Source organism: Eschrichtius robustus, chromosome 7, assembly GCF_028021215.1.
Source record: "Eschrichtius robustus isolate mEscRob2 chromosome 7, mEscRob2.pri, whole genome shotgun sequence".
Classification (NCBI taxonomy): domain Eukaryota; kingdom Metazoa; phylum Chordata; class Mammalia; order Artiodactyla; family Eschrichtiidae; genus Eschrichtius; species Eschrichtius robustus.
The window spans coordinates 113203799-113217513 of NC_090830.1; the positions used below are offsets into that span (position 1 = coordinate 113203799).

Genomic DNA, 13715 nt, shown 5'->3' on the forward strand with positions numbered 1-13715 from the left:
TGAGTGAGGCCATCTCGGACCTTCCAGCCACCAAGTGAACGCAGCCCCGTGAGTGAGCCCAACAAACATCACTGGAGCAGAGATCACCACCCGTGATAAATTCCTGAACTTCCACATCACGACCAATAAAATGGTGGTTGTTTTAAGCCAATAAACTTGGAGGGCCGGGAGGGGGAGTTGTTGTTAGGCAGCAACAACTTAGCCTTAACAAGACAGTGCTCTTAACCAGAGCCAGGGGTGGCATCTTCTGCACGTTTCTAAGCCTTCAGTATGTCCATTATGGTTAGGCAAAAAGGAAATATCCAGTCAAAATCTGACAAGGGAATATTTATAAAACTAAATGGGGGAGGGGATTCTGGGAAGATGCCGCAGCATGAAGCACCAGGAATCTATCTCCCACCTAGACAACAACTGCATTGGTAGAATCTGTCTGATCCAACCATTTTGGAACTTTGAAGGCTTGCAACTTCCACGGGAAGACTTAGATGGTAAATTGTGGTGAGTGTCAGTCAATTTTGGCTCTTAGCACAGTAGGAGCTACCCATCCTCCATCCCCAACCCCTTGGCAGACAACTGTGCATGTTTTCCTGGAACCACTGCCCACAGCTGTGGGAGCTAGGGTGGGCAAAAAGGACCCTGTCCTCCAAATATCGGCATCTCTGGTCTGAGTGCTGATGGCTGCTTCTGATCACAGAGTGCAGATGAGAAGGTGGGCGGCCGTTGTTGTACCTTCCCCACATTGTCGCACCTTCCCCACATTGTCGCAGCCCCTTCACTTCTGGTTGAAGTGACTTCCAGGGGATTTAAAAGCCCAGAGCCCTTCTCCTCCCCTCCCTTCCACCCCCTGGTCGTTTTGGGGTTGTTTTTGGCCACGCCACGCAGCTTGTGGGATTTTAGTTCCCTGACCAGGGATTGAACCTGCATCCTCAGCAGTGAAAGAGTGGAGTCGTAACCACTGGATTGCTAGGGAATTCCACCCCCGGTCAGTTTTTACATTTCCCACTTTCTGGAGCCAGACATTAAGGACTGGGACATTCAAAAACAACTGCATGTATGGAGAAAATTAGAAAGTGACTGTGTGTGCCCAGGGAAAGGCTCAGAAAAGACTGGGAAGACCTTCAGTTTACACTTTGGCTGATCCTCAGCAAAGAGACTGCATACAACAGTTAAAAACAAAAACAAACAATAAGGAAGACAAGCAAACCCTGAGAAAGGGGAAAATCTGGTTTCCAGAGTTATCACATTATTAAATTCAAAAGTCCAGTGTTCATAAAAAAAAATCACAAGGCATACAAAGGAACAGCAAAGTATGGCCCTCTCAAAGGAATAAAACAAATCAGTAGAAACTGTCCCTGAAAAAGACCTAATGTCTGATATACTAGACAAAGATTTCAAAGTAACTGTCTTAAAGATGCCCAAAAGACTAAAGGGAGATATGGAGAAAGTCAAGAAAATAATGTGTAAACAAAACGGAAATATCCATAAAGAGAAAACTTACAAAGAACCAAAAAGAAATTCTGGAGCTGAAAAGTATAATTGAAATGAAAAATTTATTAGAGAGATTCAGAGGAGATTTAAGCAGACAAAAGACTCAGTGAACTTGAAGATAGGACAATGGATAGACCCTGATTGCTTGGTTTGCAAAAGGGATTCACTGAGGTGAGTTGTCATTGACTGAACATATTTCAAACAAGTTCTGGTGGTATATTAGTTTTCTATTGTGTGTAACAATATTACCACAAATGTAGTGGTTTAAAACAACACATATTTATTATCTTATTATTTCTGTGGTCAGAATCCAAGAACAGCTTTTCTGAGCCATGTACTTAGAGTCTCAGAAGGCTGCAATCAAGGTGTGGGCCAGCTTCTCATCTGGAGGCTCGATAGGGGAAGGACCTGCTTCTCCACTTGCCTGGTTGTTAGGAGCAGTCAGTTCCTTTTGGTTGTTTGACTGAGAGCCTCATTTTTTTGCTGGCTGTCAGCTGGAGCTCAGCCCTCAGTGACTAGATGACACTTGTAGTTCCTTGCCACATGGAGTTGTCCAATATGGCCACTTGCTTCCTCACAGCCAGAAAGGGAGAGACTCCAGCAAGATGAGCCTTACAATCTTATGTAATGTAATCACATAATCACTTACATATAATCATATATCTCCCATCACCTATGCACATACTATTGGTTAGAAGCAAGTCACATGTCCCACCTACAAGTAAGAGAGGTGGAATACACAAGGGCGTGAACACCAGGAGATAGGAATCATGGAAGCCAGCTGTCAGTGGCCAGTCTGTCTACCACAGGTGGCTACTTGTTACCATGGCTCTACCATGGCTCAGTCTTTTCCTAAGTTTATGGGTGTGCAGCAACTGGAGTCTCTTACACTGCTGTTGGGAATGCAGTGGTAAACTTTGAGAAATGGTTTGGCAGTTTCTTGAAAAGTTAAAGACTTACCATATGACCCAGCCATTCCACTCCTAGATATTACTCAAGATAAATGTAAACAAACTCACATAAAGACTTGTATATGAATGTTCATAGCAGCTTTATTCATAAAACCCCCAAATGGAAACAACCCAAATGTCCATCAACAGGTGAGTGGATCGACAAAATGAGATATATCCATACAATGGACTATTTCTCAGCAATAAAAAAGGAACATACTAGTGATATACACAACTAAGTGAGTGACTCTCAGAATGTTATGCTGAAAGAAGCCAGACCAAAAAAAGTACTTCCTGTATGATTCCATTTACATAAAATTCTAGAAACCCAAATTAATCTGTAGTGCTAGAAAGCAGATCCCTTGTTGCCTGGAGTGAGGGATAGATGGACTACAAAGGGGCACTTGGAAACTTGTGGGGGTGATGAAAATGTTCTGTATCTTAATAGTGGTGGTAATTCACAGGTGTACACATCCATCACACTCATCAAATTGTACGAGTTAAAAGAATGTAGTTATTGAACATAAATTATACCTCAATAAAGTTAAGAATAAGAATTAAATGAAAGAATCAGAGACATATGAATCTAGACACTTGGAAGAGAAAGTAATGTTGATACTGAGTATAGGTGATTTTAAACATAATTCGCCAGTTTACCATTGTCATCTCTCTCGTGCATTAGCTAAAAAAAAAAAAAATAGAGCTACATGAAACACTTCAGATACTAATTCTTTTCAAGGTGATAATCAGTTTGCTTTAAATAGAACAAAGGGGTCATTTATCACTAAAAATTACTAGAGATGTAAAACATTTTTCATACCTATTGACTATCTTATTTACTTTTTTAACTGCCTGTTTGTGAACTTTGCCAATTTTTCTATTAGCTTGTTCTTCGCGGTTCTTCTGTTTGTTTACATGCCTCCTCAGCCTGGGAGCTCACTGGAGACAAGGACTGCATCTCTTCTCTTTCTTTACCTCAGCCCAGCAGTGTTTGGTATTTCGTTCATGAAATGTTTGCTAAAATTGAATTGATCTTTAATTCATTCTCATACACTTTGGAGAATTTAACTTTATTACTTCTGTTTTACAGATGAGGAACACAAGATGCTGCAGAGGCTGAATAATTTGCAGTCACACAACTAAACGGCAGAATTGGGACTGTAATCCAGGCCTTCTGATTTTAAACCATGGGTTTATTGAAATTGTATTCCATCCCCTCCACTGACGTTTGCCTGGGCCCTGTCTTCTTCAGGATATCAACTGAGTATTTTAAATGAATTTAAAGTTATCAAAGCTCACCCTCCGCTACGCACATGCGTCCCTTCCTTTTCCCATGGTAGGAAAAAAAAGACACCGCCTCCTTTCGCTTTGCTCATCTTTTGGCCCCTGCGACTCGCCATCGCCCGTGGGGAGGCGTTCACTGGTTGAAGTGATGGCGACTGGGACCCCAGATTCGCAAGCGCGATTCGGTCAGTCTGTGAAGGGGCTTCTCACGGAGAAGGTGAACACCTGTGGTACTGACGTGATCGCGCTCACCAAGCAGGTGCTGAAGGGCTCCCGGAGCTCCGAGGTGAGCTGGGAGTGGACTCTCCGGGCTTAATACCCGGAGACTCGACTTCCATAGCCGTGGGAAGAGGGTCGCGTTGCATCCTGGGAATTGTAGTCCGTGAACTAGTGGAGAAGGGAGAAGACCTCGTTCCGGAGGGCGCGTGTTGCATTCTGGGGTGTGTAATCTCTTTGGGTAGGACTAGTGGTCCTGTGAGCCGGGGGGGGGAATGGAGGCGGGGAGGGGGGACGGGGGGGAAGAAACGAAATGATGGGAATCGGTGCTTCAAAGCAGAGATCGCCGCAGACGACGGATGAGATAGTGGTCCTAACGAGTTCCTCATTTGTTTCTCAGAGTTGTCTCTAGTGAAGATCTGTCTCTTTCGGCCTCTAAATTCCGCGTGTTTTTGCCTTCAACATTCCATATTCCTTCCACACTTTTATGCATCGTCTGTCCACAGATTTGTTCTTTTCTGACTTGTCTTTCTGGCCACATTCTTGGTTTTCTGTTTCTTAGATTAGCTTTCTCCTTTGCCGTGATTTTTCCCTCATCATCCTCTGGCTGATTCCGTGTCTGGGATTATTTGATAGCTTGTCACACCAGCAAGCTTTATATGTGTACACTGTCTCTCTCCAAAAAAGGACCTATCCATTGTACCCTGAGATATTCACCCAAGTGAAATGAAAATATATGTCCACACAAAGACTTGCACATGTTCATAGCACATTTATCCATAATAGCACCAAACTGGAGACAATCCAAATGCCCACGAGGCAGGTGATTGGACAAACAAAATGGGTCTAATGACCCAGCCTTTCAACTTCTAGGTTTTAACCAGGAGAAAAGAAAACATATACATCATGTTGTTACATAAACCAGCCATGCACATAATGTATCATCTAAGATGTCCAGGTTTGGAGTCTTTAAAGTGGAAAACGTCTTGAATACACTTGTAAAACAATCTGGGGACAGAGTCTTTAGATTTCTATGACTTTCTCCTGTAGGCCATTGTCTTGCTCATAATTAACTCAGTAGCAGTGTATCTTAGCTACTTATTTTCAAGAAGTATTTTTGATTTTCAAGTTGGTTTTCATAACAGTAGCACCTCTTTCTCTCCCACTCTTTTTTTACTCATGTTTCATCACTTATTATTTCATTGTTATGTAGTCGCATTAGCAAACATAATATGTTTGCAAGCCTTCACATTTGTATATGAATGTTCAAATGTCAAATGTCCAGTAGAATTATCCTTACAAAATTAGCTTTCATGTTATGTCCTTAGCTTCTATTGATAGTGGCTGCAAGAAACAGCTGAATGAAAAAAGTGTTTGCGTTTACCATAATACAATTGTTGAAGTCACTGATCTGATGATCCCAGATATGCTTTGTATGGGGTCCACATGGTATACTTATTTTAGGATTCAGTATCAGAGGAAAGTTTATCTTTTTTGAAGAATTGTTGTGTTGCCTTTTACCAAATAAGAATTACGCAACTTATTGTGTTTCACTTTTTGCCTTGGTTGCACAGAAGTTGCTTTGTCAGTTTTAGTGGTAGACATATCTGCTTCCTTCTCCTTTTCATGATTTTTAGATTCTATTTCACCTTTTCAAAAAAAAAAAAATGTGTGTGTGTTTTATGTCGTTTAATTCATTAAGTCTTCACAATCACTAATAAAGGAGGTACTTCTCTTACAGAGAGGAATTTCGCTTGTCCAGGGTCCCACAGAGCTAGGATCACAGAGCTAGGATTCAAACCTAGGCAGACAGGTTCTAAGCCCACACTCTTTGACGTCACTTCTCATGGCCGCTAGCTGGATTAAGTGGCCAAAAAGCCACAGTGCCACCATTGACTGCCCTAATATGGCTTGCTGCTTCCCGTTCCTGCTCCTCGTGTATTTTTCATGAGGGCTTCTTCCGTAGTAGATTTAGACAGGGTGCTCAGTAAGCGGTGTGGATTGAGTTAAGCTGAAGCCAGTCCAACTTTCTGGGACAGAGTTGACACATACCTCAAGTCTAAACTTTTTCTTTTTTACTGGATCTCTTACATGACACTTACCACATACCATATTGTATTTTTCTGTAGTTATGTATTTTTGCCATTTCCTTTACTAGGCTCTGAGGTTATGGGAGTGTCTTACTGATTTTCAATCCTTCTTAGCCCACAGAGCATTGCTTCTCTCTTCAGCAGTCTCCAGATAGCTGTTTTGTTTGAGTAACTGACAATTTCCATGTATAAAACACTCATTTCACAGCATCCACTTGACACATATTTATAGAGTGTCTGCTATGTGCCAGGAACTGTTCTAGGTACAAGGGAGACGTTGGTACACAAAACTAAGTCCCTGTACTTAGAAAACTTCCATTTTAGTGAAGAGACAGACAAAAAAATGAAACACAAAAAAGATGGTAGTAAATGCTATGAAGAAAAATGAAGCTGGGAATAGAGAGTGCTGAAAGGGTTTTCCCTAAATAGGGTGGTCAGGGAAGGGCTCTCTGAGGCGGTAGCATTCGAGCAGACGCTTGAATGAAGTGAGGGAGCAAACCATATGGACATCTGGAGACAGAGAGTTCCACGTCGAGGACATGGCAAATGCAGAGGCCTTGAGATGGGAATGTACGTAAGGAATGCAGGGAGGCCAGTGTGACTGGAGCACAAAGTGAGGAAATCATACCAACTTATGTCCATGGCACAAAGAATGCTTGTGACTAATACGCTCCTCTCGTGCACACCTGCGCTTCTGCTCCTCCAGGTGAATTGTGTGCTTGGTAAGGGTTCATTGTGTTTTTTTCCTAAACCTGTGTAAGGCACTTGTGCTTGCTATTGCAACTACATTGTTTCATGGAATGATATGGGAAATGATGAAATATGAGCGCAGAAAAAAAGAGGGTTGCTGTTGCTATGAAAACTAAGTTGAAAATTAGCAATACTTGTTGAAGAGAAGTACCAAGACAAACTGGTATTGAGTTAATTATGAGCAAGACAGTGGTCCAAGCCTTGGAGGAAGTTCATAGAAATCTAAAAAGATTCTGTACTCAGGTGGTTTTACAGGTGTATTTGAGATGTTCCACTTTAGGGAAACTGAAACTGGAAATCTTAGGTGATATGTTACGTGTGTGGTTGGTTTATGTAAGAAAATGATGCACAATGTCAGTGACTACATCTGTCATCACAGAAAAGGCCTTGGCCCTATATTCCAATAGCCCCTGCATTCCAGGCCATCACAAGTCCCCTCAAGCCTATCTTCTAAATATCTCTCAAGCCCCCCGTGCCCCCTTTTTTAACTGCCACTTCTGTGGTTCAGGTCACTCTCATTGCTCGCCTGGAATACTGCAGTGTTCTCCTAACCAGTCTCTCTGCCTTTAGTCCCCTGTCTAGTCCATCCTGTTTACCACATTCTAAAACAGTAAATCTGATCATGCCACTTTTTTGTAACATTATATTACTTCGGAATTCTAAACACCAGCCGTTAGGTCTCAGCTTAGAAGTCACTTCTTTTAGGAAGCCTTCCCTGAGCACCTACCCAGTAATGGGTTAATCACTCCTGCCTCCCGAACTCTCAGGGCATTCAGTGCTTGCCCCTCAGCACTTACCACAAGGTATTGTAGTACCTTTGTCTTCTTTGTCATCCCAGCCTGTGAGCCCTGTAAGGATGGGGGCTATGTCTCTTACTGGCTCATAAGCACTTAATAACTATTTGTTGACTGAATGAGGAAGATTCTGTTAGAACTCTTTCTTTTCTGCCATCGGTTTGTCAGTCACCATCCATAGGAGTTTGGAGTTTGTCACTTAAAAGTGGCCACAAGGAGGGAACAGGAACTCTCATACCTGGTGGGTGGGAATGCAAAATGGTATAACCTTAATGGGGGGTGGGTGGCAATATGTAGCAAAATTAAAACCCTCTGATCCAGCAGTCACAATCAAGATTCTGAGTCTATCCAAAGACATGCTGGCAAAAAGATACAAAGAACTATGAGGTATTTTTTGTAGCACTACTTACAATAGCAAAAGACTGGAAACAGCCCCAAAGTCTTTAGCGGAGGAATGGTTGAATAATCTTATGAGACATCTATTCAGTGGAGTGCTCAGCAGCCCTGAAAGAACAAGGTGGAGATTCAGTATATACTGCTGCAGATCCATCTCAGTATATATTGTCAAGTGAAGATAGCAGGGTGCAGAAGAGTGCATATGGTAGGTTACATTTTATGTAAAGGGGGCAGAATATATACATATGTCCATTGTTTGTAAAGGAACAATGGAAAGATAAACCAAAAACTAATTTAAAAAATATTTATGCATAGGGGAGAGATCCCAGGGAGGGGAAGAGGCTGGATAGGTCTTATTTTATTGTTTTGCCTTTAGAAGCATGTAAAGTTTTATTTTTTTATTTTTTATTTTTTTATACATTTATTTTTATTTATTTATTTTTGGCTGCGTTGGGTCTTTGTTGCTGTGCGCGGTCTTTCTCTAGTTGTGGCGAGCGGGGGCTACTCTTGGTTGCGGTGTGCGTGCTTCTCATTGCGGTGGCTTCTCTTGTTGCGGAGCATGGGCTCTAGGCGCGTGGGCTTCAGTAGTTGTGGCCTGAGGGCTCAGTAGTTGTGGCACATGGGTTTAGTTGCTCCACGGCATGTGGGATCTTCCAAGACCAGGGCTCGAACCCATGTCCCCTGCATTGGCAGGCAGATTCTCAACCACTGCGCCACCAGGGAAGTCCCAAGTTTTATTAATTTTTAAAGTTAAAAAGAAAAATAAAAGTTGCTGTGAGGGAAGGAATCTGGAGGCTGGAGCAGTGCTGGTGTCCTGGTTAATTTGAAGTCATCTGTCCCCCTTTCACCAGAATCTCTCTGACCCAAGGGAACAGGGAGGGTTGGTAGGACACACATAACAGTAGCTCCCTTTACATGGTTGGACTGCATGTCTGCCAGGAACAGGGTGCAACAGGAGGCCAGAAACCTCTGTTGATCTCTTGCCTCTCTGTGAGGAGGCAGATCTGCTGACTGCAGGCCACCCAGCTGAAACAGAGCTCACTCAGCCTTTCTCTTTTGGCCTCAGGGCCCAGCTATCAGTGAACTCATTAAAGTCTGCTGCCGCACTTCTTTCTTTTCTCTTCCCCAGCTCCATCTGGCCATCCTTTACACATGGTTTCCCACTTTAAAGCCCAAGCTTCTCCCCAGGCCTTTTTACCCTCTCTGTGTCTCTCATTCCATTTCTCAACAGCTACATTCCTTCTGTCCTTTAAAGCCCTATCCTAACTCCTGCCCTCTCACTCCTCTCAAACCACCCCAAATCTCAAGTTTGCCTTTAAAGAATCAGAAGTTAGGTTCTCACTGGGTTTGTGGAGCCAGAGTTTGTTTTCGCAGGCTTTGCCTCTCAGCACTTGATTAATAAACTCAGCAGTTATGGAGGACTTGATTTCTCAGGCTGTGGCCTTCAGAACAGATGTCGAGCCCATGCCAGAACTGCCGTAGTGACAATGAAATGGATTTTCAACGTGAACAAATGGGAAATTATCCTCCTTTACATTTGGAGGGTTTATATTTGTATGGGGTGGGGGGTGGGCATGGAGAAGGGGTGGTGGTAGAACAGCTGCAGAGAAGATTACAGGAAGTTTGGAAGTTTTGATTATTACCATTTTATTTTTGTCTTCCAGCTGCTAGGTCAGGCCGCTCGAAACATGGTACTACAGGAAGATGCCATCTTACACTCAGAAGATGTAAGAAACAATTTCTGTTATGATTTGGGTTTTATATGCACAGTTTGTGTGGCTTCAGGGAAGTGGAATGTTCTATTTCTCTGTTTTTCTTTTCGTTTTTTAATGCAGAGTTTAAGAAAAATGGCAATAATAACGACACATCTTCAATACCAGTGAGTATGCCCTCTCCAGTGCCTACTGTACTTACTAAGCAATCGTCTTCTGCAGGCTGTTTCTTGTGGCCTTTGTGCTTCAGCACATTTTCCTGTGGAGGCAGGAGCTGGGAGTAAAGGAGGGGTTAGTCAAGGATGTGTTCCCTCTGGAAGAGATGCTTGAGACTGCAGAAGAAGTTGGGGTATGGGGTGTGATCAGAGTGGGGACCACCTTTGTGAACCTCTCTGATAATTTGAGGGCTTCTCAGAAGGAGAGACTGCAAACCCCATAAGAGCAGGGCCTATCCAGGACCACACGCGTGCACAGCGCTTGGCACCCAGTAGGCACTTAACCAGTATCTGTCCACTGTCTGTGCCTGAGGTCTTTCCTGGAGCGTCTGCACCTTCCCTGGAGAATCGAGTATAACTATGTTCTTTATGTTACATTCCCATATATAACCCAGCTCTAACTACGTATAAATCATCCAGAAGATTTTGAAATATAGAGACCCCTTTTGGACAAAATTATAATTTAATTAACTTTTCATCTTATTTCTTTCTTTTTTTTTTTTTTTTTAAGGGGAACGCTATTTATTTATTTATTTTTTTGACTGTGTTGGGTCTTCGTTTCTGTGCAAGGGCTTTCTCTAGTTGCAGTGAGCGGGGGCCACTCTTCATCGCGGTGCGCGGGCCTCTCACTGTCGCGACCTCTCTTGTTGCGGAGCACAAGCTCCAGATGCACAGGCTCAGTAGTTGTGGCTCACGGGCCTAGTTGCTCCGCGGCATGTGGGATCTTCCCAGACCAGGGCTCGAACCTGTGTCCCCTGCATTGGCAGGCAGATTCTCAACCACTGTGCCACCAGGGAAGCCCCATCTTATTTCATTTTGCCTTTTATTTTATGTAGTTGACATTATACTTATGTACCTATTAGAAATATCTGATTGGGAATTTAACTTTTGATATTTAAATAGCTAAATGTTCATTTTTTGGGGTGTGTACATATCAGGTATGTGACCATTTGGCTCCACATACCCAGACTGAATTTGAGCCATACTTGTAGTTTGTTAGACCACATCCCTCACTCTGATAGAATATTATTACATCTTTAGGTTTAGAACCATCTTTTCAGCAACTCTGCACTCAGATATTGAACCCCTGTTCAATAGCACAATCTTAGGATAGAATGGACAGAAATATAAAATGTGACAAGCTGGAAATTTGTCCTGCCTATATATACATATCTGACCAAAAATAACTTTTACTAGTTTGCTGCATTTTCTTATGTTTATTTTCCTCTTTCCTTTTCTGATTTAGGCAAGAAGCTATTCAGAAGAAGTAAGTAACCCCAAAGGTAGAGGAGTGGGGGGCCAACGAACTGTAGCAGGCTGGGGGGAATTATGCTGCTGGGCCTAGGATCAGTACAAAACTCTGGTTCACAGAGGCCCTTAAATTGCCATGTGTTCTAGGATAGCTCATTGGGAATATAAAGAATATTTCAAAGGCATGCAGTAAGTCAATTCACTGCTAGCAAAGGCTTTCTAAAAGTTATAGGGTGTAGAGACCAACCTTGAGGGTAGAAAACCTTTTACATTGGTAATATTCATTAAGTAAAGTAAATGTGCTAAAGTCATTGAACAGCCTTGTTTTTGTTTTAAGTAGATTAAATCTGTCCCTTGCAATGTTGTTTACACTACTAGTTAGCTTTACAGATCTTTTCTTCATAGTTTAAACATGTCTGGGACCCTAGTGGACCAGTAGAAATTTTGATTTAGTTCAACAGAACTATGCATATAATATACTTTGTGCAAATCATTTGCACAATGAGATGTCTTTTTTTTTTAACATTGATCACTTTTTTTTTTTTTTTTTCAGTATCTAGTCCTCCATTTTTTCTAGGGAGAACATACGAAATTGGACTTGCAGGGACAGGAAACCATTACATACAAAGAATGTAGAGGAATACCCCTATCTCTGCATCCAACCATGGATCTGACCCCATCAATAGCCCCCACATTTAAAGCCAGAAGAAAGTATGATTGCATAGAGAGGGTTGCTATGACAACGAGATGCTCATTCTAGATAAACCTTTTTCTCTATTCTAATTTGTAGTGTTGAGCAGTCATCAAATCTACAGGACCAGTTAAATCATCTGTTGAAGTAGAACGTGTTATGAGAGGGCAAAAGTACTTTGCCTAACACTGAGGAGGAAATATCTTACATAACCACTGTGCTATGGGTTTGATTTTCCATTTTCTTCTTCAAAAGTTAAGTTAGAATAAGATCTGTGATGATGAACAGTTTCTCCTGAAAGGAAGTTAAGTGATTGAATTTTGAAAGCACTTCTTGAATCAAACCAACCCATGCTCTTACTGAATTTTTAAGTTGCTCTGTTAATTTGATATTAAAGCAAAATTAAAAGATGTCTTAGTTTTTCTCATAGAACTTTAATATGTCAAAAGCCATATTGTCTAAATGTGTTTCTTAAGCAAATACTGAGTAGTGTTTTAAATTCAGACTTAGAGCTTCTATTGTGAATGTATAAGAATGATTAATATTGTTTTTAAAGACTATTTTTTCTTTTAATCATACATTCAGGAAATATTTTAATTTCATGGTCACAGAATGGTGATTAGGTAATACCTGTTGTTTTCTTTTCTTTTCTAGTACCTAAGAGGAGATAGTTATTTTATTTGTTGTAGCAAATTCCTACATGAAAATTAGGCAAATGGTATCATATCTGGCCAGCTGCAACCTCCTGCCTTGACCTTCATTCCTAGGGTTTCTTTGTTGTTGTGACTCTTGATTAAGTGGCCTTGGGTTCATTTTGTAATTTTGCTAGTCATCAGCAAATTCACTTGTATGACATTATTGCCAAGTGAGAATGCAGTTGAGTTACTGTGATTCCGGTATAGGGTTGTGCCATGTAGAAAACCTTATGTTTATAGACATTTACCTATGTTCATTGAATTTATCTCATTAAATGTCATTACTGTTGTCTGTTGTCAGGTCTGAATGTCTATGCTTTATTTGAATTTAAAATGGGACTTCCAACCTGTTTTAGCTCAGTTCTTAATTCACTAAGGTATTGGGAGAAAGCTGACATAAGAAAATGGTGTTTTTACTGAAAGAAAAAAAGCAAATATGAGTCCAATTTAATTCATATTCTATATCATCAAGTTGACTAATCATATCAGATTACATTTATTCCTCATTTTATATATATATACATTAACTTAAAGTAAAAAAACAGTATGAAGGAATTCACTTATACATTCATTCTATAAATGTTTATTACAATTATTAAATGTAAACAGGCTCAATTTACCTTAAAAAGAAGGCTTGCAAACTTACAGCAATTGTCATATTAGTAGTAAACCATTTGATGTTACTATCACAGTTTCTATTCAACATTTTGCTGGAAGCCACACCTGGTGCAGAAATTAAAATTAAATGTAATTATTAGCAAGGAAGAGACAAAATTGTTATACGGTAGGATTATCTACTTAGAAAATCCAAGAACTGATTTTTTTAAAAAGTCACCAGTTTAAAAAAAAAAAAAAAAAAAAAAAAAAAGTCACCAGTTTAGAAAACAAAACAAAGTTTAACCATCCAAGTATACACCAAGCAAAGAAATATTTAAGATGAAAAACAATTAAAGTATGGTCTATGTTTCTTCCTCATGCTGGAACAAATATTAAAGAAGCAGTGACTGCTTATGTTATATCTGATAAAATAAATTTCACAATCAAAATTTGAATAGTAAATAAAGATGAAATTTACATTAAATAATGAAAACCTAGTAGTACTGATTTAGTCATTTTAAAGAACATAATGCCAAAATACATGAAAGAAAAGTAGACAGAAATGTGAGAGCAGGCAGAAATGTAT

The 13715-nt window shown here is 40.8% G+C and overlaps 1 protein-coding gene across 2 annotated transcripts; it reads left to right on the top strand.

The window, feature by feature from the left end:
* Window positions 1–3851: 3851 nt before the first annotated feature.
* BORCS7 (BLOC-1 related complex subunit 7) lies at window positions 3852–12828 on the top strand. 2 transcript variants are annotated; one of them, XM_068549033.1, is made up of 5 exons: window positions 3852–4008; window positions 9633–9695; window positions 9804–9847; window positions 11142–11162; window positions 11937–12828. In XM_068549033.1, the coding sequence occupies exons 1-5, from the start codon at window positions 3871–3873 to the stop codon at window positions 11986–11988; spliced, it is 318 nt and encodes a 105-aa protein (XP_068405134.1). In that variant the 5' UTR covers window positions 3852–3870; the 3' UTR covers window positions 11989–12828. The 2 variants fall into 2 exon arrangements, with proteins under 2 accessions (XP_068405134.1, XP_068405135.1); XM_068549034.1 differs by lacking the exon at window positions 11937–12828 and adding an exon at window positions 11700–11928.
* The last annotated feature ends 887 nt before the right edge of the window (window positions 12829–13715 follow it).